At 36.0% G+C, this 24,624-nt stretch overlaps 1 protein-coding gene across 1 annotated transcript; it reads right to left on the bottom strand.

Annotated features, from left to right (window-relative positions):
- Positions 1–21,569: 21,569 nt before the first annotated feature.
- On the bottom strand, positions 21,570–24,388 carry timm21 (translocase of inner mitochondrial membrane 21). The gene is made up of 6 exons (XM_032551264.1): positions 23,926–24,388; positions 23,680–23,742; positions 23,223–23,320; positions 22,698–22,771; positions 22,463–22,568; positions 21,570–21,897 (listed from the first exon to the last, which is right to left on the bottom strand). The coding sequence occupies exons 1-6, from the start codon at positions 24,218–24,220 to the stop codon at positions 21,805–21,807; spliced, it is 729 nt and encodes a 242-aa protein (XP_032407155.1). The 5' UTR covers positions 24,221–24,388; the 3' UTR covers positions 21,570–21,804.
- Between the last annotated feature and the right edge of the window lie 236 nt (positions 24,389–24,624).

Genomic DNA, 24,624 nt, shown 5'->3' on the forward strand with positions numbered 1-24,624 from the left:
ACTCAGGTGTCATAATTTCCCAGTAAAAAATAAAAAAAAAATCAAACTGCTGATTACCTCTCTCTACAAATCAATGAGGTATCTTTAGGAGCTTCTTTCCACTGCGGCGTGCAGTGGAGAGAAGCAGTAGTAAGTAAATTGGAAACATAAAATGGGGTTTTATTGAACTGAAAGAACCACATGTTCACACCCATGGATTACCAGGATGCGGCGGTGAGCGGTAAAATATCTCATTTCAACTTTATTAAAAGTCCCAGCTTTTAAAAGGTTTGAAACAGATTTAGTTGTTACAGTGCCACGGCACATTCAAATATTACAATGAGCTGAGCTTATATAATGCTTTTCTAATCAACCGCTCAATCAAACTCATAACCGTCTGATCACCAGATGAGATTATTGAGATCATCCCTGCCAATGTAGCACAGTTTTATTCAGAAAGTACATTTTAAGAAGGTTACATTTGTCAGATGTTTGTGGTTGTCGTTGGTGCCGCATCTGTTGCCCTAAAGTGATGCAGGATCACAGGACGATGCAGCCATAGAATTTAGTTAGGATATTTATATTCAAGTCAGACCTGGTCCTGTATGCTTCAGTCCTCTTGTTGTTGAGGTGCTGTGTTTTGTCCAAAATACGTTCCTTAGATTTATTTATAGTACTGTAAAGCAATATTTGTAGCAGAAATTTGCCCCCTTACATTTTATTTTTATCACACTTTCCTGTGTGATAAAAATAACAAACAAGTGTTACTTTCAGACACAGATACCCTGACCAAATACAAATAAAAACTGTTTTCAAATGATAGCTTCATTTATTGAGGAGAAAAAGCTATCCAAACCAATCTGGCTCGACGTGAAAGAGTAATATACTTCAATTTATTTAGTTTGCAAATGAATTGCTGCTTCTTGAGATGTTTCAGCCTAGTTCATGTTGTTGGAGAGATTCTGTTTTTGGTGGATTTTTTGATTGGACATCTGTTGCAATAGAAATGCCTAGGTTGGGCTTGTGAAATTGAACTCAGATGTTCAAAAATGTAGGTTGTTTGATGATCTGAAACATGTAAGCGTGACAAAAGGCATAAACAAAAGAAATCTCAGCACTGTAAGAGAGAAAGGGAGAAAGGTTGCTACCTTCAGAAGCATGTTTTCTTGATTTATTTCAATGATTATCAAGATAAATTATATGTAAAACTATTCAGACCACATTGGTTACTAGGGGTTACTGATTGACAACAGTATTTCCTTCATGGGTGAGGAAGTGGAGGTGATGAAGGAGCAGAAAGACCTCAGTGTTCACATGGTCAAAAACCATAAATTAGGTAAATCAGCCTCTGCAATGTTTCAATATTCGTTGTATAATTTATTTAATGTTTATTAGGATCGGTCTGTTTTCCAAAATCATTTGCAAGGTATATGTCTCACACCAGTATTTGTCTGAAGGGCTATGGCTGACCAAACGCAGACTTGCTGAGGAATCATGTTGTTTTATCTCATCTATCCAGACAGATTTAGCTACACAACATGCCACATCAAAGAAAGCTAGTACATGTCTGTACTAATTAGTGTGTTTGACTGGTGATAAGTGTGTGATCTACAAGCACAGACAAAGCATTCACACACAACTCTGGAACTTCACAACTGGAATATATGCCTGCTATTTTATAAAAGCATAAAAAGAGCTTGACAAGTTTCAACTGCATACAGGCCTATACAGTATGTAGCGATAAACGTAAAAAATAGTTTTGAAGCATTCCTTCACACTCACAGTCCAAAGATATTCCTGTGGATTACAAATATAGTGATTTTGGCGCACTAAGTTGGGTTCCCCAAAGACAGTGTGAACGACTCTGACTGCCTGTCATCTTCTACGGACTCCCACTTCAAGCCCATGAGCTTTTTATTTTTTTTATGAGGAAGGAACTCAGCACAGTTTGGCTCAAACATCAGAATCCAATTAAAATGTAAATTCACAGTAAGCTGATAAACGGAAACAACAGTCCTTTTGGCACCATGCAGGAGGCATCCTTCCTTACAGGGAGGCTTGTATCTTGCCTAGAACAGCATGTGAGCAATCAGGCCCAGGAAGTGCCTGGAAAACAGAACATCAGGGTGAAGACCGGCAGCTTAGAGGACCATCATTAAAAATATATATACTTTTGCTGTTTTTTTCACAGTTTTTTGTTCAAGACAGATCTTCTTCTTGTTCTGTAAGACTTTGCTTTGATGTGAACTCTAACTTACTTGGAAGTCTGTCGTTTTGGAAAACAGAAATCTTGACATATGTCAGATTTCTTCACATATAAGAATCCTTAAAATGTTTCCAGGTCAAGATTTAATCCAGGGTTTGATAGTGCCACTGGAATCAGAAAGACTTTCTGCATACGTTACAAAATTACTGAAATGGCTGACATTTTTTCTTAAAATGAAAACAAACATCCAAAGACATTTGTACACATTCGAAGCAACAGAGTATAACAAGAAACAATTCCGAAAAAAAATGGTGCATACAAATTGTATGTACCAACTGGGTTTATACCAACTGGCTGAGACAGGACCAGAAGGCATCAGCATTAGGCCCAAAGCACTTTAGCGATTTGTAACTTATCTTTATTACAGTCGAGACTTTTATTAGAAAATGCGAATGTCAATAAAAGAATATAGCATTAGCATGATGGTGCTGATAGAGAATACATTATTGATCATACTAAAAGGCTAAAATAAGCACATTGCAGTCAGTAAGTGACCAAACCTGCCTTCAGACTTCAATCCTCAAGACAAACTGTAAAAGGGAGAACAGAAATATATTCTGAGACTTGTGCAAATGTGGTGATCAATTACAAAACATGTCTTAAGGTCTTTGTTCGTCACTAAGTTCAATGTACTGATTTTACACACAATGACTTTATTTCAATTATTTATTTCCATGTTTGAATACTTAGAAATTTAAGTCTATTCACAAAATGAATCTACAATGCCAACAGTTTCTCCCACTGTACAGGAGTAAGAAAGAACAATCAAAGGAAATTTTTCATCTGATACATCAAACATTTAATATTAAACATGAGTCCAGTCTTGACCGCCTTATCATTATGTCTGGACACATGCATGTCTGCAGCATATGCTCATTTTTCTTCCAGACATTCAGACATCCACGCTTATCCTGTCATCACACAGATGAGGGAGGCGCCATGCCCCCGTCCTCAAGATTATATCTAGAGCGGCACTCCAAGGAGAAATGATCAACATGCTTATCGCGCTTTAGACATTGATGAAGATGAAAAGATGTGGATGGCTCTATTATAGTTTGGAGTGATGAAACAGCTCATTCTATGAATAAAAAATTCTAATTATGTTATTTTTTTCTCCATGTAACACGGTGTGCTCTTATGGAACATTCGGATTACTTAAAGAAACTCTGTGTACCTGATAATATCAAAGCTTACATTAAAACAGATAATTTGAATAATATCAAAAGATTTAGGTACAAATAAAAATCTAAGCGTTCACAACTGGGCATGCTAATAAAAACTGTTTGCACCTTTATCTGTTAAAAACGACAAAACAACCTCAGAGGAATATCAAATTGTGATTTTCACTTTGAAGCAATGTTCTCCATTTTGAAATCTGCTTCAGCTTAAGTTGCTCAAACTAATTTTCAGTTCTCTTGAACTCCTCTCTCGTCATTCAGGAGGAATTTTGGATCTCTCTTTTATACGGTGTGGTTGCAGTTCATTACGGTTTGCAGATTCACATTCATGCACAGCTCTCTCAAGATTCTGTCACAACATTTCTACCAAGCTAAGATCTAATTCTTTTCGGCCATTAGAAGCACTTAATAATTTTGCTTTCTCAGTCGTTTAACTGCTGAATAATGTGTGCATTTGAGCACTCTCACTCTTCCAGGGATTTGACCGAGTTTCAGCCAGTCTTTGCTTGTGGTTAATAAAGTGAACCCAGTCAGTGACATAGGGTGTAGGTCGTTCAATGTTTTGTAGCTGTCCCTCTTTGAAACCTAAACAGTAAGCAAGATTTGATAAAATCTTGGCTACCAGTTTATGACTACAAGTGGTGTAGGTACATGCCGTTACACAGAACGAACACTGAGTAATTAACAAGTTGGAACTACAATAACTTTTGAAAACAAATGTATTTTATTTAGAGGTTCTTCTTTTTCAGCCTGTTGATAATGACATCATTTTTAAGACACGTCTCACTACCTATTTTAAACTCTATATCCTGTGTTTTAAGGTGTAGTAAGTATAGGCAATTTCACAAAATTTCAACATGGGCTTTCTCATTATTTCTTGTGTAGTTTTGCATTTTGATGGTTTGTGTTTGTGAAAACACATTTTTGATCTTTTTTCCCGCTGCTTCCTCTCACATATGGTCATCACACCTTCTATGAAAATAGTTGATAGCTTCCTCAGTAGATATATAGCCCCTTTTAAACTAAAATTTCCTTATTTGCTATTTTGTTGGTTTATACCTCAGTGTTAGTTTAGTTTTGTCTGTCGTCTTGTTTTGCAGTGGGAGAGTTTTGAATTCTGTAAAATTAATGTTATTCATCACCAGCTGCCTCCCGCCAACTCTTTCTGCTTTGGATCCTCAACAACCACCCCCACGACAGATGATTTTAATTTTATCGTCACGCGTAAAACCGTTGAGTCAGGATAAATGTAGTTTCTGTTCAGCGATTGCAATGCATTGGCCTGGTTGATGCCAACAAAAGGATCAGAATTTATCGACAGAAAAAATAAATAAATCTGACTGCATAGTCATCTGTCATTTCACACATAATGTGAAAGAATTATACAAATTATTTGTAATTTTTTTTAGTAAAAATGTGCCTGTGACTTCAATAATGAGTTTTAAACTATGTAAGCTTTCTTAATTCATTTACAAGAGGTATTAGTATTTCTTTGCAAGAAACATTTGGAATTTTTAGTTAACTTTCTGCAGAATATGTTCACAGGTTCATAAATTTTAATTTTAATTATCAAATTTTAATTATTTATCAAAATTTGATGAAATTTGATAAATCTCCCCTCAACACCCCATAAAGAAACTACAATGGCAACATGACTTATTAGAGTTTGGATAACTTGTTAAATGTTTTCCTTTGCACAGCTGAAGCCTTATGGCAGATTTTCATCCATTCATCCATTATCTAAACTCGCTTGACCTTGCAGGGTCACATGGTGAGCTGGTGCCTATTCCCAGCACTTCTTAGGGTAAAAAGTGGGGCAACTTTCATACATAAAAATCTACTTCTTTTTGTAGACTTACCACAGCATTACAACAAATATTGTATAATCGAAGGTGTGCAGACTGAAAATGGAGGCCATCGTTTATCAGTTAAATGACTTGATAAAGATCATTTACAAGAATCTTGTAGAAGTAAATTATGTTAAAACGTCGTTACTCAGGGGAGTGTAAGGAAAATTAATCAAGCAAAAAAAAAACCACAAAAACTGTGCAATTGTCTTAACTTGGAGATGGACAGAAAAAGTTTGATGTACGACAACCTTTTCCGAACAAAAATGTATTTTCTTGCAGAGCTCAAAAGGTGTGGTGTTATTCCAGACTTTGCACCTTCAAAATGCCTGTTGGTTATTAGGCACTGCACATATTTGTGCATTCGGATAGCGAAATTCATCTTTTCCAGATGTCTGAGGGTAATAGAATCATGGTTTCATTTTTACAGATGGCCTTCCAGACCTCAATATCCTTGCAAGGGGTTCAGCAAAGGTATTTGGAAATATTGTTTTTGGCTGTTTACATTATGAAGCTCTTTAGTTCAGAAAGTACCAAAATATTAAAGATACATCCACGATAGATTGTTGTCTTTTTCTAAAAAATGTTAAGATTTCTGTTAGTCAGCAAGCCTAGCAATATATGTCTGAAACAGTGAATCAGTTCAATCTTTTCAGCAGTTTAGCCTTGTTTAAATCACATAAGAACTTGTTACGACACTTACACAAGCAGTATGTAAGTGTTGAGAAAGAAACACATTGTGTTTAAACTCAAATTTAAACTTTAGTTTAAATTTTAAACTAAAATTTATGTATCAAACCTGCTCATAGGCAAATTTTTTTCATACAGCAGGTAAATGTTTAGAGCTCAATCACGTCTTGAAATAGGACTGCTTAACTTATCTGCTAGCACCTTTGAAATGCAGAAACAAGAAACATAACATCCCTTAGCATTCATTCCATAAAATGGGCCAACAAGTGATTTTAATCAAACCTATATCCCCTTTGAAATGTATAAATCTTTAGAAGGAACGTTATTGTCAATGTATGTCCCTTGATGTGTGATAAAGCACACCTTGGTGCTGAGCTAATTTCAACCAGATTCACTGCTGCTTTGATGCCCAGCAACAAGTGCGCCTTGCCGAGTTGCGTAAGGCCAAATCATAAATTGGGCAACACTGCTCTCTGGTGGCTAATTAAGGGTAACATCCTTATTTCTCTAAAAAATTAACCCAGCAAGTCAGTCTTATTCATTGATTCTTTTGGTCCAGCATTACATTTTATGAAACATGAGCACATTTAAATGCCAAACTATTATTTAAGTTTTACCTAAATCAAACCCTGCACTCTGGATGCTTTTTTTTTCACTGAGTTCACTTAATTTATTTAAAACAAGTAAAAAAAAACAAAAAAAAAAACACCTCCGCAGATAAGAAAATGAACGGAAATAAGACTAACACAGCATAAATTTCATGAGATTTCACAGAAGAATTTTCAGAAAAGCAAAATTTAACAGTCAAACATTGTGTTGGGAGTGAGATAATAAGCCATGACCAATGGAACCACGAATTTTGCTATTTCCAACAGAAAACCTTTAAAGTTGCAGTATGTAAGTTTTACAACATTTTTTTATACATGTTAAAACTGTCATATTGTGACACAAAACAGGTAATCTGTGTAAAGATTGAGCATATTCATCTTCTCCCATTGTTATCAGAAGAAATGCACCGCTCACGGTCAAAAACAACCAGTGTCTTAGCGCTGTCAATCACACTTGTGTAAACACTCCTAAATGTGCAAATGACAACTTACCCTTATTTGCTGTCATCGGTGGTCATGCTAACCAGCCTGAGCTCTCATGGCAGGTTCTGACATTGAGAAGAAGCTGTACCACGGCAGAGAGAAAGGGGGAGGTAGTACCCATGAGTGATTGACAGCATTAAGAACCCCCTCCTACCTCCGATTGGTTGTTTCTGACAGAGCAGTGTATTTGTGCAGAAGACGGCAGGCCCATAAAGAGAAGGCAGAGGAGCTTGAATTTTTCACAGGTCGTCTCGTGTTACACAAAGTATAATATGTTGTGATCATTTTAACAAATATGCAAAAGAACATATTTCTGTTTAGAAAAGTTACATTCTGTAGCTTTATGGAGGTCCAGACATCAGTTTGTGATCTCAAGCTTAAGCATATGTCTAATTGAACAATGATTTGAAGCACACATGCAAGTATATCACTCACTGAACAAATCTGTGTGGCCAGGTACTTTTCACTGCACTGCACTATGGAAGCTCTTATAGATGCACCTTTCTCTTCACAGTATGCCAGTTTTAATCTTTAACAATGTCTGTCATTCCTTGCCGAGCCAGCTCACCGTTACAAAGCTGAAACCTTTTATTCAGCTAACTTGACTTTAACACTCATATACTACTGCAAGAAGAATGTTATTATTGTATTTACAATGCATTGTTTTTGAGTGATCTATGCTTTCCAAGAAATAAAAAGCAGAAAGCTGTTCTCTCCTCTTCTGGTGAAACAATCATTTAAACGCTGCTCAGCCAGCTTGTGTATGTTGAGTACAGACTCTTCGACTCGCAAGCAGAAAATGATAAATGTCTTGAGCATCAGTGATAATATTTTATCCTCTTGTGCATGCACATATTTTATCTGCGTGTGTGGAAAACCATGTCAGACAGATTTGCTGAAATATCGAGGCACATGCTGCTTCACATCTAGGTGTTGGCAGGGTCTACAACTCATCAGGATTCACGTACCCCCGGCATTCAAATGTGGATTCATGCTGACAGAACTTTTTGGGCAATCTTCTACGTTCAATATCTTATCCCAGGTAAATGTTTGCTTCATGCTCTGTGTTCCGCTTTTTTAAATATCCTAATTATGTGACAGAGCAAAACAGAGCTGTGCATTATTGTAAAACTACATTAAAAGGAAATGTTTTCATTTAAAAAAAAAAAAAAAAGAAGATTCAGATCTAAATCTAATTTGAAACCTGTGCCTATAAATCCTGAAAAATTGCATTCATAGACTATCCTGTGCAATCCAACTGAGTTTGAACTAATTTGCTATGAAGAATGGGCAATCATTTTTGATGCAAAGCTGGTGGAGACAGACCCCATAAGGCTGTCATCTGCAAATATAGAATAAGGTTGTTCAACAAAACAGGCACAGCAGGCAATGCACAGCACTGCTCACATTGTGCATTAGCTGTTTTTGTTCTGCAACATATAATGCCAAGAAAATGCATTGTTTGTGTCACGGAATATGAAACAGCTTAAAGACCATGCAAACTTTTGCAATTCTTTTACAAATAAATGTGAGATTTTTTCAGATTCACTTAAACTTTGATTTGAGAACATAGAGGCTTAAATAGCTGCAGTCTGTCTTGTTTTGCGTTATCAGTATGCTGCTAAATTTGTTTTGTTCTTTTGATTGCAACAGATAAAAAAAAAAGAATGAATAATGATGCTTTAAACTTCAAAAATACGCAACATAAAAGGAAAGCTTTTTATACAGAAGATTTATTTCCCAATTCAATGCACAAAAAATATTTTTCCCCTTAATTGTCACACCTACAAAACTGGTTGAAATAATAGATTTTTCAACCACCATAGGGAATGAATATGAAGTGAACTAACAGAACAGACAGTATATAACAGGACAGAATTGATTGTAGCAGAATGGTTAGGACTGTTTAACATGCCGCTACTGACAGGTTAGTGATATCAAGCAGGTTCAAACATGCATTCATCTGCACCTTTGCTTTTGCATCCGTCAGACTGAAAAACCAAACAAATGTATCCAGTAAAAGGCATAAGGAACAAGCACATTTATCATTGTAATGTGATGACTAACCATTACAACAAAGCATAGATAAAAAAAACAAAACAAAAAAAAAAAAACAACAACCCAGCCTATTTCATACATGTCCCAAAAATTTAAATACAGTTATACAGCATCCATTCGTTCTTTCATTTTATTGTAAAATCTAAGGGGAAGCAGTGACAAGATGGCCGACCAGTGCAGGAATGGGGAATGTGTATTTAGCTCCATAGTCAAAACATTGTGTTGACGCCATTACAGGAAGCCATTAGCTAAGATATGAGGCCCATTTAATCTCTGGTGGAAAAGTTTACAGTTTAAAAGGGGGGAAGCTTTAAATTAGGTATACATTGGTCTAAGAGAGAAAGTAAGAGAAAACGTCTATCCACAACTTTTATTCTGTTTTTGGATGCTTATTTTAGGGTTTGCCATGGGAGATAATCAGCCTCCATTTCAACCTGTTACCAGCCTCCTAAACTGTTATGCCAAGATTTTTTTTTATGAATAAGGGAACACCTTCTGTGGTCCTCCATAGCCAGGTAATCCAGATATTTTATCTACATTTTAAAAAAAAATGCAACTTGTATTTTCATGTGCACCTCCAATTTTCAAGTCTGTTAGTGCCAGAGTGCAACACATACAATGTAAAGAAATCTTAGAAGAAAAAGTTCAGTGTTATGTCTTTCACCAACCGTGTCTCATGCTCACCAAAGGCTACAATTAGGAGCTAGCTTGGATGGAATTTTTTGCTTTGTGCTACTACGAAGAGTCACTGCTTGGCCACAATATACACTGTTGAACAAATATCTGAACTTTATTTTCCAGGAGTATATTACTACTTTAGCCTTATGATATTCTTCTAAAAAGGACACTAAACGCCTTTCCAAAAACAGCAATTTACAAGAAAATGCAACACTTGAATAATGTCAAACAAAATAAGTTTAGTGGATGACTGCAGGCATAGCGATTTTACATAGTTTAATTTCATTTCATAAGAACTTTTATGCTTCTGTTTATCTTTTTGAATAAAGAAGCAAAAAAATGTTCAGTAGTGATGACTATAACTGCAAGAATATATCTACTGACATTAAATGTTTCATCACCTTGCTCCCCTTCTGTGCTCAATCCCATTCAGTTAGGTAAACTAGCATCTCAGTATAAGCCACAACTTAATTATGTAAATTATTTAGTGCATTTATAGATACCTCAAGTGAAGTAATGATACACCAAGCAGACATCTGATTATTTCTTATGCATATGTACACCTGCTGGCTCAAGATGTTTTAGATTGTCTAAAACAAGAATTTTAATATCAAACAGGTGCTGAATAATTGTGACAACTACAGAACAAAGTTAAAAAATGTAAAATCAGGAACAAGAACAAACTTCTCCAAAAATGCTGTAAGAATAAAGAAGTTAATCCAGCTCTGTGGGACATTGCAGACAAACAGCAAGAGGAAAACATATAAAAATGAACACAGATTAAAAGTCCCTCTTTTTGTTGTTGATCCTGGCTGGGAAACAGGTTCTGCGGTCCTGACCGAGGCACGAAGGCTTGCTGCAATCATCTGTTATTGAAAACTCATCAGATGACCACTTTTTAATACAAGTAGAAAAGCAAATTGGTTTTAAAACCAACAAAGGCACACACACATACACAGGCACACACCCACCCAAATAAACATTTGCTCTCACGGTGAGAGTAAGGCAGGCAACGATCACTGAGGTTGAATGTAGGAAGGCAGTGCATGGGGTGGAGGAAAGGCAAACTTGAATGAGCGGCTGTTTAAGTGGCCCTGCATTCTGGCAGAGGCTCGCTCTGGCTTACAGGACTGGCCTGGGGGCCGGCTACTGGAGGCGGAGTCAGTGTGTAGGGGGGAGGAGCTTCGCTGATGTGAACCGAGTTTCCACCCTCGGAAATGAGAGGAGTATTGTGGGAGAGATGAGGGGAGTCGGTCTCATCGGTTTGAGCGCATTCGCTGTAGGGAGGCGGCTTCAGGTCATCCTCTGCAAGGGGAAAACAAAGCCAACCAGTTTTTAGCTTTTCATACAAATATATTCAAGTTTTAACGTCACATGATTTTAAAATGTTTGTATTTGTATCCAAAACTTATATTGATTTTTGTCAGACCACTTTTATCTGATTTACCTTCAGGATTCCTCAGGCCATCTAAGACTTTCTCAGGTCTTCAATATTGTTGTTTTCTAATCAATATTGCTCACTTTTGCAACAGGTTTCTTGAAGACCTAAAGAAGCAGTGCTGATGAGTGTTTTTTTAAAACCAAAAAATATATATTATTTTTTTAAAGCCTCGGTTTTAGGTGAATTTTAGTAGTTCTGCCTTGTTGTTAGGAATGCAGCCCCAGTAATCTAATTTATCAAATTTTTTAATAGGATCTATTTACATTATTGTTAAGGTATATTTTCTCCAACGTTAAAATCATTCCACAACATTTCCTCATTATGAATACAATTGTTAAAATTTGGAGATTGTTACAATTTGGTTGGCTAACATGTAACCATATACTACTTCTATCCTTAAGCAACAATTTTATAGTCTGATTATTATTGATTGCCTAAATACATGTCTCTTTATTTGGAGATATTATAAAAATGAAACTTAATTAAATTTATTCAAAATAAATACACTTCTTAAATATACTGTTTTCAATAAGTAATGCATCAGCATGGCCTCTCCTCTCATCTAATCTCCAGTCTAGGAAAGCAACATCTGTGGCATTAGTCAAAAACTAATTTTACATCCTTCTTATCAATACACATGCATGTAAAATCTGCACATCATAACCAATGTACACAGTTCACAGTTAAGGCCAGATGGCCAGACAAGTAAACAAATGGCAAATTATAGTGAAGAGGTCTTCTTTATTAATACTACAATCTGCAGGAGACAAATATAAACAGTATAATAGGAAGTATTATTGAGCTGAAATTAGTCATATGTTCTGTTGCAACAGATTGACTACAGGTCAGAACCATCCTCACACCTCACATCTTTCAGCTAAGCAATTACTGGGAATTGACATCAAATCTCAAAATATTGATAATGATCATCATTTAGTGAAACACTTCCCCCAACATTTTGGAGACCCATTTCTCCGACTTAAAATCTAACTTGTTTTTAGCATTTTGTCAATAAATGTTGAAGCACAGTGATTTGGGGGGCTGAGTTACCGCTCACTACCATCCTGGGTTCATGACAAGCACTGTGCCTCAACCAGAAATTTTACAACAAGAATATTTTATAATTTTCTTCCACCTTAAAAACACTTTTCACTTCTTCATCAAAGCTTAAAAAATATAACATAATGAATAAAACATGAGCAGGGTTATGTTGGAAAACACCTGCAGCAAAAAGAACAGACTGAAATTACAGTAAAAGTTCCCGAACAGCAGCACATTTCCAACACGGCTTACAGTGCAACCTCAAATTACCAGAATCATGACTCAACCATGCTGTATCCTAAATATTTTTGGCCAAAAATGTACAACTGAAATATCGAGAAGCCATATATGCAGTGCCTGGAAAAATATACAAATGCCCTTGAACTTAAGATTACAACACTCTCTTTACTCTGATAACCCTAAATAAGATCCAGTATAACTAATGGTCATCAGAATCTAATAAGTAAAATGAATCTGAGTAATTTAATCAGAATATAGATCCAGCGGTTTTCTGAAGGTCTCAAAGGTTTGTAAGAGAATGCCAGACATGTTAAGGATTAAATTTGAGAATGTGAAAACTGAATCAAGCTGCATTTTATTGAGGGGTAGCACAGTCAAGGGGCTGAATAAAATCACATTTTTATTTGCACTATGTACTACTTGATGTTAGTCTGTTACATACAATTCCACTGAAATGCACTGAATACTTTCTCATCTCAAGGTATATTAGGTAAAAATTGTAGCTCATTTTTAGGAAATCCCATAAAGGAAAAAAAAACCAAACATTTCCTTTATGGGATTTATCTATTAATCACAATATCTGATTTGAATGTGTCCGTTTGAACTATTTTGTTCTTCCAAATACACCAAACCCTTTTACAATTTAAATTGCAGGGTTAAAAAAAATCTATTTACTTTTGGGTATTTTAGATGTATACTATTGCCAACCTAAACTGAATCTGGGTTGTAAATGAGACACTTCAAAATTATAATTCAGTTAAAAAATACTTGAACATAAAATTATTTAAGTACAACAATAGAATTTTAACAAAGTCAGCATGTTAGAAATGTACAATAAGTCAAATAATTGACTGAAAACAGCAATTGATTCACTGGAACAGTGTTGTCACAACATAAAGTTCAAACAAAGAATTTACTGATAATCCTGTTACTCCTAATAGTTGATAAAACCATGACATATGCAAGTGAAATGAAAAAGCTCCCCTCATGTAATGACGTTTCTGCTGAGATGTCACCATTTCCATCCACCATAACCACATCCTGCCATCAGACTAAACAAGCATTCAGAAACAGCATGAAAGGTACAAAAGAGGAGGCTCTAAAGTTCATCTCAGAGACAGTACAACTGGAGAAGAAAGCTCAGGTCAACCTAAATAAAAATAAATAAATCTCAAATTCAAATTAGGAGCAATCAATGAGCTCACCAAAGGAACGACATTGTTTATAGCATATTAGTGAACAGAGGAAAGCCAAAGTTAGTGAAGTAAAATAAACCTTTAAAAAAAACTGACAACACTAATGGATACTGAAAAAAATAAATATTTTTAAAACATAGATTAATATATTACTTTATTTTTCTTTTTGCTACAACTAGTAAGATAACAAATGTGTAGCTAACTTATTTAAATTCAAACTCATGATCAGCAGGAACTGTTGCTGAATTTTCATACACACAGACAGCTACTTTCCTGTGTGTCCAAAACACAAAGCTTTTATTGTCCCTTACTACCGTATCAGGGTAAATTTCATCCTCTATGAGGCTTCCTCCGCCTGAGTGAAACTGTTCAGAAAACCACAGAGAAGTCAGTGATGAAGCCAGGCGGACTTTCCCCACCATCGATAGTCATAAGGTGTGAAATGTTTTTTTTGCAAAAGCAGGGACCAATTCAAATGGTGCAGCATAACATCTACCAGTTAACTATAAAACACTTGTAAAGGTGTTTATGTCCTTTAAACTGTAACATATTATGTCACATTTTAACTACAAACGTCAATCTACTTTATTGGGATTTTGTGCAACTCAGCAAAACAAAGTCTCAAGTGCAGAACTAAGTGGAAGAGAAATCATACATGATTAAGAATTTCATTGTAAAGTGCTTTTGTCACCCTTTAAAATTTAACCACTAATTAAAATCCAAAATAGTCAATAGTCTACAGAAGCCATTTATTAGTAAACAGAATCCATCTGTTTCTAACTGAAATGTCGGCATAAATACAGTTATATCTCAGAGAGTATTAGCAAACAATGACCAAGAAACACATCACAGAAACTTGTGAAGTTTGAAGCAAAGTTTTAGTAAAAAAACAAAACAAAAAAAATCAGGACATCCAAGGTTTTTAACATGTCATGGAGTAAAGCAATCCCTCATTTGAAAATGCAAAGCGAGTGGTCCAACTACAAACCTACCAAAAAGTGCCTGTTCACCTTAACTGACAGCTCAGACAAGAAAAGTCAGAGAACCAGTCAAAGGACCTGTGGTAACTACAGAGAAGCTTCTCAGATGGTTGTTGTTGACAGCAGCTTGTGCACTCTATAAATCTGACCTTTATGAAAAAGTGGCAGGAAGAAACTTTTTGAAAATGCAATAAATTTGGCAGAAGGTGCTCTTGTCTGATGAGAGAAAAAAAACAACAAACATTCTGGTCTACAAGAAAAAAATAGAAAAAAAAAAACATGAGTGGAAGAAAATAAACACAGCACATCCCTCTGAAAACACTACCCTCAACATAAAATATGCTGGCAGCATCATGCTGTCCCCCAGTGCTTTCCTCAGTAGGAAGCACAAGGAAGGTGGTCAAAGCTGATGTGAGTATTAATAGAGATAAACACACAGCAACCAAAGAAGAAAGCCTGTTGGTGGCAACAATAGATTTGAGAATGGGGTGAGGGTCTCTTTCCAGCAGGACAACTACATGAAACATACAAAGACAGCTAAAATAAAATGATTTAAGGAAAAATGTTATGTATTCATTATGTATCTTTTAGAGAAGCCCTCTGTCCTCAATGCTGCTACTTGGATACAAAGTACAACACAGACATCTAACATGTGAGTGGATAGCTGCAAAACATATAAGAGGAAGGGGATAGGAAAAACAAAACAAAAGTTAAGTATGTATGCTGACTGGCTCTGATTGCATCAGGACATAAACTGATGGATTCCATATTACAGGTCTTATGTGCATGTTTGTTACCTCCAGAGACCACCTCGTATGGTGGGGGCATTTCCAGATGGGAGAAGGAAGCAGTCGGGGGTATTGTTGAGGAAGGTTCCTCGACTGAAAAGTCCTCCTGAACGCCGTACCAACTGGGCCACACAGATGCTTGCTACAGAGGAAGGAGATGCATAGTTAATATAAACACACGAGCAAAATGCAGAAGCACTGAAAATGCAGAAGTGCATAAATGCACATACAAAGGACATCCATTATGAAGTTTTCAATTGGTCTGGTTTTATATGGACACTTCTCTAAAGATAACAGTTATGATAGCATTGATTTTCTACACCTGTAACTCTTAAAGAGACAGTATTATGCATTTCCAGGCACATACTGCCATTTTATAGCACAAACAAGTAACTATGTTACTTTCAGCTGTTATAAAAATGTTGTATATAACAAATATGATTTAAAAGAAATGTGATGCCTTTAAATTCCATCCATCTCTTTAAGAAACTTCTGCTCTTTCCAACGTTCCACCTTCAGCACGTCATCACAACAATGCTTTGCATTAAGTTTACAACCATCCTTAGGAAAGTTGGAATGAAAAGTAATTGGTATGACCCCAGCAGATGTGCAGTTCCGAAGGTGTTTGCTATTGGCTGCTGGCACTAGTTTAAAGGAGCTGCAGGGGAAGGGTGCTCTGTGAGGCAGAAGTTCAGCTAAAGACTGCAGCTCCAAGGAAGAGCAGTGTGAAAAAGAAAGTGCTTGGTCAGACCAAGTGTTTAGGTACCACCCCCAATGGTTGCCATGGGAAATTCAAGGATTTCTCAAACATGCATTAAAAGAATCAAAGCAACACTCCGTGTATATTTTTGATGATGGAGTAATACTACACGATATAAGGCTAAAAAAATGCAGGCTTTACATAATACCATCTCTACCCCCCATTTAGGAAAAGTTTTCTCCAGGCCAAATCATTATCACTTCTGGACCTTAGTTGTCAAATTTCATTAGGCCACAACTTAACTACAAAGGACTTATTCAAATAAGCAGCGTACCAGAGAAATATGAAAACCAATTTATGTGAAAGGTAGCATTCAAAAATACATTGATGTCTCTTTTCATATTATGAGTTTTGTAGTTAAAAGTGAATACTGTGGTTAGAGAAGATTTAGCAATTTAATCGTATTCATTTAGGCTCAAAATTGAGATATTTTGTAATTTCCCCAAACATCCATTGGGTCATGGATGACCTTAAGACCTTCCTGCTGCACATTCCATTATCATCTAAACATGGAACATTATCCACCAGAGACTGCAAAGGCTGCAAGGAGGACAGAAAAACAACAGGAAGAGTATGTAAATAATTTATAAAAAGACAGAAAAGTGGGAACAATCAGTTAATAATCAGACGGAATAAGTAGTGTGAAGAAGCTGGAAAAAAAGTGAGAAATATGCAACAAAATGTGTGTCAGGTTAAGGTTCAAGGTGAGAGGGATTCTTATTCTACAAGCTGGCATGTAATTACTTGCCTGACAGAAGCAACTAGACTGCATGTTCTTTCATGTCTCGTAAACATTCAGATATGACACAGGATATTATAAATGATCAGGGGAAACCCGAGCCAAAGAGCACTGGCATTGAGCAGTTTCATTTATTTTCTTCTGCAAATGGGGCATTTCCTGGGGAACAAATATCCAAAACAAGGCTAAAAATACAAATGTCTGTTCTCAGATGTAACGAGATCAACTAGAAAAAACAATATGTTGTGGCTGAAATTATTTAATTCCTTTTTCTTTGGACATTTTTAGAAGAAAGAAAGGAAATGCAAACTGTTTCCACTTGTTTGTTTTAGCAAATTGAAGATTCTGTCCAGTTGTTATAGAAACGCTATGAAATTTACAGGTTGTGGGGCCAAACCTGAAGAGGTCATCTAAGGTAATCCAAGGCAGTTTTTGACTGATCACTTAAGCATCAATACAGTAGGAAGTTATATTTGAAGTTAATTATATTTTAAAGCTTTAACAGATCAGACTAAAACTAAATTAATTTTCTTTTGAGTATTTATATGCTTTGGATGACAAAGAAAAACAGAAGATGAAAATGTCAACAATCAAGCAAGAAGGGAAATACAAACAATAACTGGTAAAATTGCTTTTTTAGTCAAAAGTGGAGCATACAGTTGCCTGTAAATGAACTCGGCTCTTAGTTTGTTATCAAAATGATTGCATAATGCAGTTCTTACAAATACGGTTGAAAGTCATGAGTTAAACATCTAGATTTCAGTTATTTATTCAACTAAAGCACAAAAGCATCTACTGAATTCCGACAAAGATCTTTATACTTTATGTGGATAAAGTACGTAATAAGAGAGAGCAGAAACAAATGCATTCCTGAGTGAGACCACAAACAACTTGTCTGTTAAAACATCACCCAGCCAACAATGACCTTATTTGACTGCGTCTTACTCGCTGAACCAAATGTCTCTTAAGAGATTATCTTTATCCCAGAAACCCTTGAAGCTGTCCAAAGCCATGACCCAACAAAAATGAAAGCATGCTGGAAGCAGAAAACCTCTTTAGACGCTGACAGCTAAATGACGCATTTTAGAAACAGGACATAGGTTCTGCACTTACATTCTGTCTCTCACACATCTGATGAAGGTAAGCCCTTCCTCCGACGATGACTATCTGTGCATTGCGGGTGTTGCTCAAATATGCTGCCAGTTGCCTTTGTCTTGACCGGTACCAGCACACATAGAAGAAGATCTTTATGATGATGAATATTATAACAACTCTGTGGGAGGAAAAATATGTTTAAAATAAAAACCTCCAAGATCCAAGAGGTAAAAATTAAAAGGTGCAACAGTCAGAATTCTAAGAATGAAAGAAGGAGGCGTCTCGCAAAGCCTCTAAATCATAAATAGTGTACATGGGTTAAAATATAGTGACCACGGATGTAACAACTGTTTGCATGTCACACGGTTTGCACCTTTTAAAATCTTTCCCACACATACGTATTATCTGTAACCACTGTTTGTGAATGTGTTCCATCAGAAATACGCACTGTTATACACACGCTTAGTAGTTAATATGCCTTTGAGTACAACTGGGTTCTCCTACTGTTTTTCCAAATTGCAACTAAAACATTGTGAAACTGATGTTATTCCAAGTTCTGATTAGAGGGAAATGGAATGCCACAGAAGCAGCCACCAGTGGGTTTTTTTTTCTCTCAGTTCATTTTTTGTCCTCTTCACTTTCTATGGTGGTTCTTCAACCATTTTTTTAATTGCACATCCCTTTTGAGGAGTATCTGAGGAAATGTTTTTGGTAATTATATAGAAATTGTATCTACTTTTTTTCTTAAGTATTTCGTAAATAACTGAGACCAATGTTTCCTTTGTGTTAGTTTGTTAAAGTCAGGAACTGCTTGATAGGCGATTATGTTTAGGCTGGAGGTAGTGCAGCACAAATGAGCTTCTTGTGTGAAACACAAACTGAGAAGTGAACATGTAATGCTGCCCTGTTTGCTTTACGTTTTTTGTACTCCATGCACACCTCAGAAGGGAATATAATCTGTGATGCAGTACCTTCTACCTCTGTTTCACATGTAATTAGAGCTTTTCTGTGTAAATGAGGACGGCAAACACAACAATCATTTGAAGGTTCATAAAATCGTGCTTTCATAATTTACAATGGTGTTTTGTTGACTGCAGTTGTTTTAAGAGGGTAGAGTCCTGCCATTTGAGGTCATTTTAACATAACTTCCTGAAATCAAATAATCTGTATATATACTATAGAATACCTAATGAGAGAAATCTATTGAAAGTAATATATTAAAAACGTACAACATTCCAACAAAACCTCAGTATCTATATTTGTAATATTAACTAAACTGACATAATCTTAAATGTATTCTTGTTTTCAGGCCAGAATATTGTTTGTCTTTGTCATACATATATATAATATGGTCCAGTAATACTTATTACAAGTCAAACATAAAATAAAAATGACAAGGTATTATTCATCAGAATATGAACAGAGATGAACAGTTGTTTTCAGGACTGTATCCGTAAGATTTTTTAAGCATTTTTTAGCAATAAATGATAGCTAAATCGCATAATACATTTTTAACTTATAAATAGCAGATACCAAAATTTTCAGTACCTCTACAGTACAACGAAAAGGGACACACTGTTGGTACGTGAGTACAAAGTCATCAGTGTACAGTCAAAAAGAAATAAACACACAGCTATTGAAAAAAAAATAAATAAAAAATCACTTACATATACCAGTAAAGCTCCATTTCATAAGACGTTTATAACTCAGAGGAGAGTCTCATTACTGAAGAACCACACAACTTTCCCTGCAGACATGAATAATTTTGGTTACAAGGAAGCAACATTTGTCACGTCAGTTCACTTCGCTGCTAGCAGACTCAAGCATGTTGTAGCGCTTCTGAAACTTTAAACATAAACAAATTTAAACACCAAAAGTCCTTTGTAAAATTAGAAACAAATTTAGTACAGAAGTAAACTTACCTTAAAGAGACAGAGACGTCCACCTGAGTTGGCTAACAAGGTGTGCCATTTCTCTTTCTATTTCGGGTGAGGAAGCTCCAGGAGCCAATAGAGGCTGCTGCTAGTTTTAGCTAGGATATCCGCGTAGCAGGCCAAAGCAACAGCAGCTTTAGTCACTTATTCCGAGCGCAAAACAACGACTAAAACTGTTCTGTTTGATAAATACGCCTCTCCGTTGTTCATAACATGCCATGTACTATCAGTTGGGCGAGCTATTCGTTGAATTCAGGTTAAATAAAGAACTTAAGTAGACTGAGCGCAGTGGAAGCTAACGCAGACTGACTGACCACATCCTCCTGTGTTCTGTGCTGCTTTCAGTTACCCAGGTGGGCGTCGTTTATGCGGGTGTTGATTTCGCGCTTCCAGTAAGACGCTCCCCATTCACACAAACCAAATTCTCAGTACGAATTAATTGGTAGTCTTTGCTTTAGACTAAATAAATAAATAAAGATACTGTCATTCATGCCGTACAACAGTACGAAATAGCTTTGTTTAGACACCCAGGAAGCCTATTTTCTATGATTATTTAGAAACAATTCCTGCACTTCATCCGGTTTGCGTATTTTCTTTCTGATTTTTTTTCTTCCATATTTGTAACCAACAGAATAATAATTTAAAAAAGAACTACAGATAAGAAAGTGCATAAAAATGTTTTAAGGACTTGATCAAAAACCCCATCAGAGCATTGCATAAAACTACTTTCTTCCTTTACTTTCTAAATAGAAGAGGCTTTCAAGTGTCAAGTTTTAGTCTGACTTTTGATTACATATTTGTGTTGAACTACTTTGTGTTCCAACAATTTCAACAACTTTTATTATTGACTAAATAAATATACATGTGCAAATATTACAATTATCACTATGTATTTTGATTTATGCATGTGTCTTTATGATTTATTAACTTAGAGGCTTCATCACATTTTTACATATACTTTCTGATGTTTCTCACTACATGATTGTGTTTCTTCAGTCCTGCAATATTTATAAACGATTCAACACACTTCTCTATTTTAGTGTTTTGTTTGTTCAGCTGTTTTTAATGTTTGTGCAGCACTTTTGAGCACTTTTATAGAGTATCAGTAAGATTTATAATAAAAAAAAACAACACAATTTGAGTAATTACTGACTATTTAGATCCATGCAGTTTATAATCTCCTGCATTGCTATAGCAGGAATAAAAGTAGCCATCCAGAAATATTTAGAGGATATATGGCCATACTTTACAGGAAAAATTAGTTGCAATATGTTAAGTTATATTAAATTTAAAAAAAACCCTCAAATATTGTCATGATAAACAGATAAAATAAATAAGGAACACAACACACAGTGTTTCCATTTTGTGTCTCCATCTGGTGGTCAATACATTAAGATGCACCATACTATTCAAAACAATGCAGAATCATACACTGCTAACCTACCAATTTCACAATTTTAAAAAAAGTATTTGCTGTAATAACTAAAAAAAATAGGCCTTTATATACATATAAAAACTCTACATAAAATGTAGCTGGAGCAAAATAATCTAAAACCACGGACAACAAATTAGATGAAAAAAGAAACATATTTTATTAATATTACAATCCACAATTTAATCCCAAAACAATTTCTATTTGTAATACATCTGACTTTGTTAAACTGCTACAAGAAAAATTACTTTCAATCAATCACAAATATTGCAAAAAAATAAAGAAGTTTTTCATCCCTGGACACAAACGCCTGCATTTTAGTTAGACACCATTTCCCTGTTTTTAAATGCTGAGAAGTCAAGCAATCTTTCTCATCTGTTGTCTTCCACAATAATGCTCCTCCTGGGGTATGTGTCTACGTCCACAAATAGATAGCGAAATTCATATTTTCCAGTTTCAGCATTCTGAAAATGACAAAACAGATGTCAAGAACTAGATAAATATAAAATTAGAATATTCTCATTAGGATTAGTGTTTTGCAAAATATATTTTTTTACACATTGTCACGTTATAAACAGAATCTTTATTCTAAATAATTAGGATTTTATGTGATAAGACCAGTTTCACATTCTAACAGGACCAGTCTAAACATACAACCAGAGCTACAGAGGAATAGTATAAATCAAAGCGTGAGAATCAATAGAATAAGCCCAAAGGTCAGTGCTAAATTATATTGAGAAACTGGCAAGATTTAGAAACTGTTGTTCACAGACATTACCTATCCACTGCGCCTGCTGAATAACTTATCAGACTTTTCTTTGTTATAAAATTGTTCAAACCACAGGTCAACTTACTTAGGCTTTAGAATTCAAACCACAGGTCAACTTACTTAGGCTTTAGAATTATGCACAACGTTTTGTCTGTCTAGGACACAAATTGAAAATAACATTCAAATTTGTAGTTTTGAAACTGGAAAAATGTGTAAAAGTATGAAGCAGTATGAATAATTTTGCCATGTAAAGTACACACCTCTTTTGATTCCGAATGAACCGTTCCTTTCAGGCCCGGCTCGGAGCCTTCAATGTAAAATTTAAGTCTCATGTGTTTTAGTCCATCCTTCATGTACTCCACGTGACTGAGTCGGAAACAGAAGCAAGCACAAAGTTACAGTGAAGCCACCACAAAGACACTGTTCTCTATTCAGAGCCACATAAAAAAAACCTTCCTAAGATATTTTAAGAAAATGTTTGATATTAAAGCCCACCTGACTTGCTGCCTCCTTCCTCGACGGGTGGTCTCACCATAGCATTTGATTGGCTCGCCAAAGGCACCAATAACCTGCATTTCAGATTAATTTAAATGTTTCAGAGAAGGTTACATGTGTCTGAACTGAACGAACAATCAAATATCCCCACCTTTGGTTATAGTGGGAGATGCAGTCGGTTCTCAGCTGTCTACTGTCTTATGCTACATTCACACTCCAGGCTTCAATGCTTGATCCCAATTTTTTGTGAATTCCATTATTTTTGTGTGTGGTCAATAAATATTTTCAAACATATTTGACTTGTATGTGATCTCCTGTGGGAACTGCAAACAACCTAAAAGTGTTGATCATGCGCAGTAGAGGACGAAGTAATGTCACACAGAGTAAGCATACTCGGTGTTTGCGGAAGCAAGTAAACATTGATGGTAATGGTGGAGCATATTTTGCGATTTTAAAGTTGTTGTCCAAACGGAGCCAGCACATTGGCAACTTATTGTCACAGTTTGAGCGCAGCCTTATTCTCACCTCTGGGTGGGATTTGACTATGTCAAAAGCTCTGCTGTAGACCTTGTTTGGGCTCGAGGAAGAAAAGAGCTCTTGAAACACCACATACAGCAGCCCACCTAAAACAGAAACGCACAATCTACTAAAGCTCACTGGTATTTCAATTGAAATGATTTAGATAAAAGTATTTTACGTGACATTAATAAAACATGGTCACAGGGCTTTCAATGTCCTAATTCCATGTGTTCTCATTAAAATAGATTGATGCTAAATGTGGACTGGGAAAAAAAATGGATGGATAACAGATTGGGACTGATGCTTAATAGACAGATGGATAGATGAATAAAGGATAAATGCAGATGGATTAGTGGATGGATGGATGTAATATTCACATAATAAGAAAGTGAACAAAGTCTGGGTATTCAAACTGTATTTGTTTCTATAATTTCCCAGACTGAAAAAGAACCATTTTATTTACCTGTCACTCCCAGCCCGATGAGAACTACTATCAAGTAGGTGAAATCTCTTCCAGCGTCTTTCACTGCAGTAACAATAGGACAGGAGGTTAAAAGCCGATTATCAGATCCAGTCTACAGAGTGTCGTCGAGCTATAATGTATTCAGTGGGATGCAGTAAAGAGCATTTAGTCTGAACAAAATATTTTTCTACTAAGCTTACAGAATCCACTGATAAAGAATGGTCATTTTCTCGTCGCCTTGCATACCTTTCTGTGCAGCTGAAGGTTTAGGGGTCCCACTCTGATACCTGGACACAGACTTGCCTCGGTCTTCGGGGTTGCTTCTGTTTCTGGCTGTACAATGGACAGACGCAACTTGGTGTCTCTGACTTGCAGTGAGACAGTCCAGTGAAGAAATCTTTGTCCCGAGACGGACAAATGCTGGTGCTGTGCACAATGCCCTGTGCGTGTGGACAATGTAGCACTTTTGCACGCAGAGTTGTGTCGCGGTTTGTCTCAGACTTCTGTGCAGGACTTTCAAAATGTGAGCATAAGCCATCATTATTCTGGTTGGGAAGCCAGTAAAAAGGAGAGATAATTACACTACCGCCCTAAATAACTACGTAAAAGTATATTATTATGACATGGACACAAACTAAACTACTCCAACCTCAACAGCATAGTGTCAAACAATTCAGAAAGCAGGGCGCATGACTTTGACGTGCCCTTACTCTCCCATATTTGGGTTTATTTGGAGGAAGCATATCGCCACCTACTGGACTGGAGGATGATCTGGAAGAAGTAGATGAACTGAAAATAGATATGTTTATTTATCTGGGACTAAGGATTCAAATGACGATGCCATTAACAACAAGAAAGGGGGCAGACCGAATTTAGATTATTTTCACAATTTCTATCGGAAGTGACGCAAATTAGAAATAAGGCTGAGTGGTTTGGAGACTATGT

Source organism: Xiphophorus hellerii, chromosome 21, assembly GCF_003331165.1.
Source record: "Xiphophorus hellerii strain 12219 chromosome 21, Xiphophorus_hellerii-4.1, whole genome shotgun sequence".
NCBI lineage: Eukaryota > Metazoa > Chordata > Actinopteri > Cyprinodontiformes > Poeciliidae > Xiphophorus > Xiphophorus hellerii.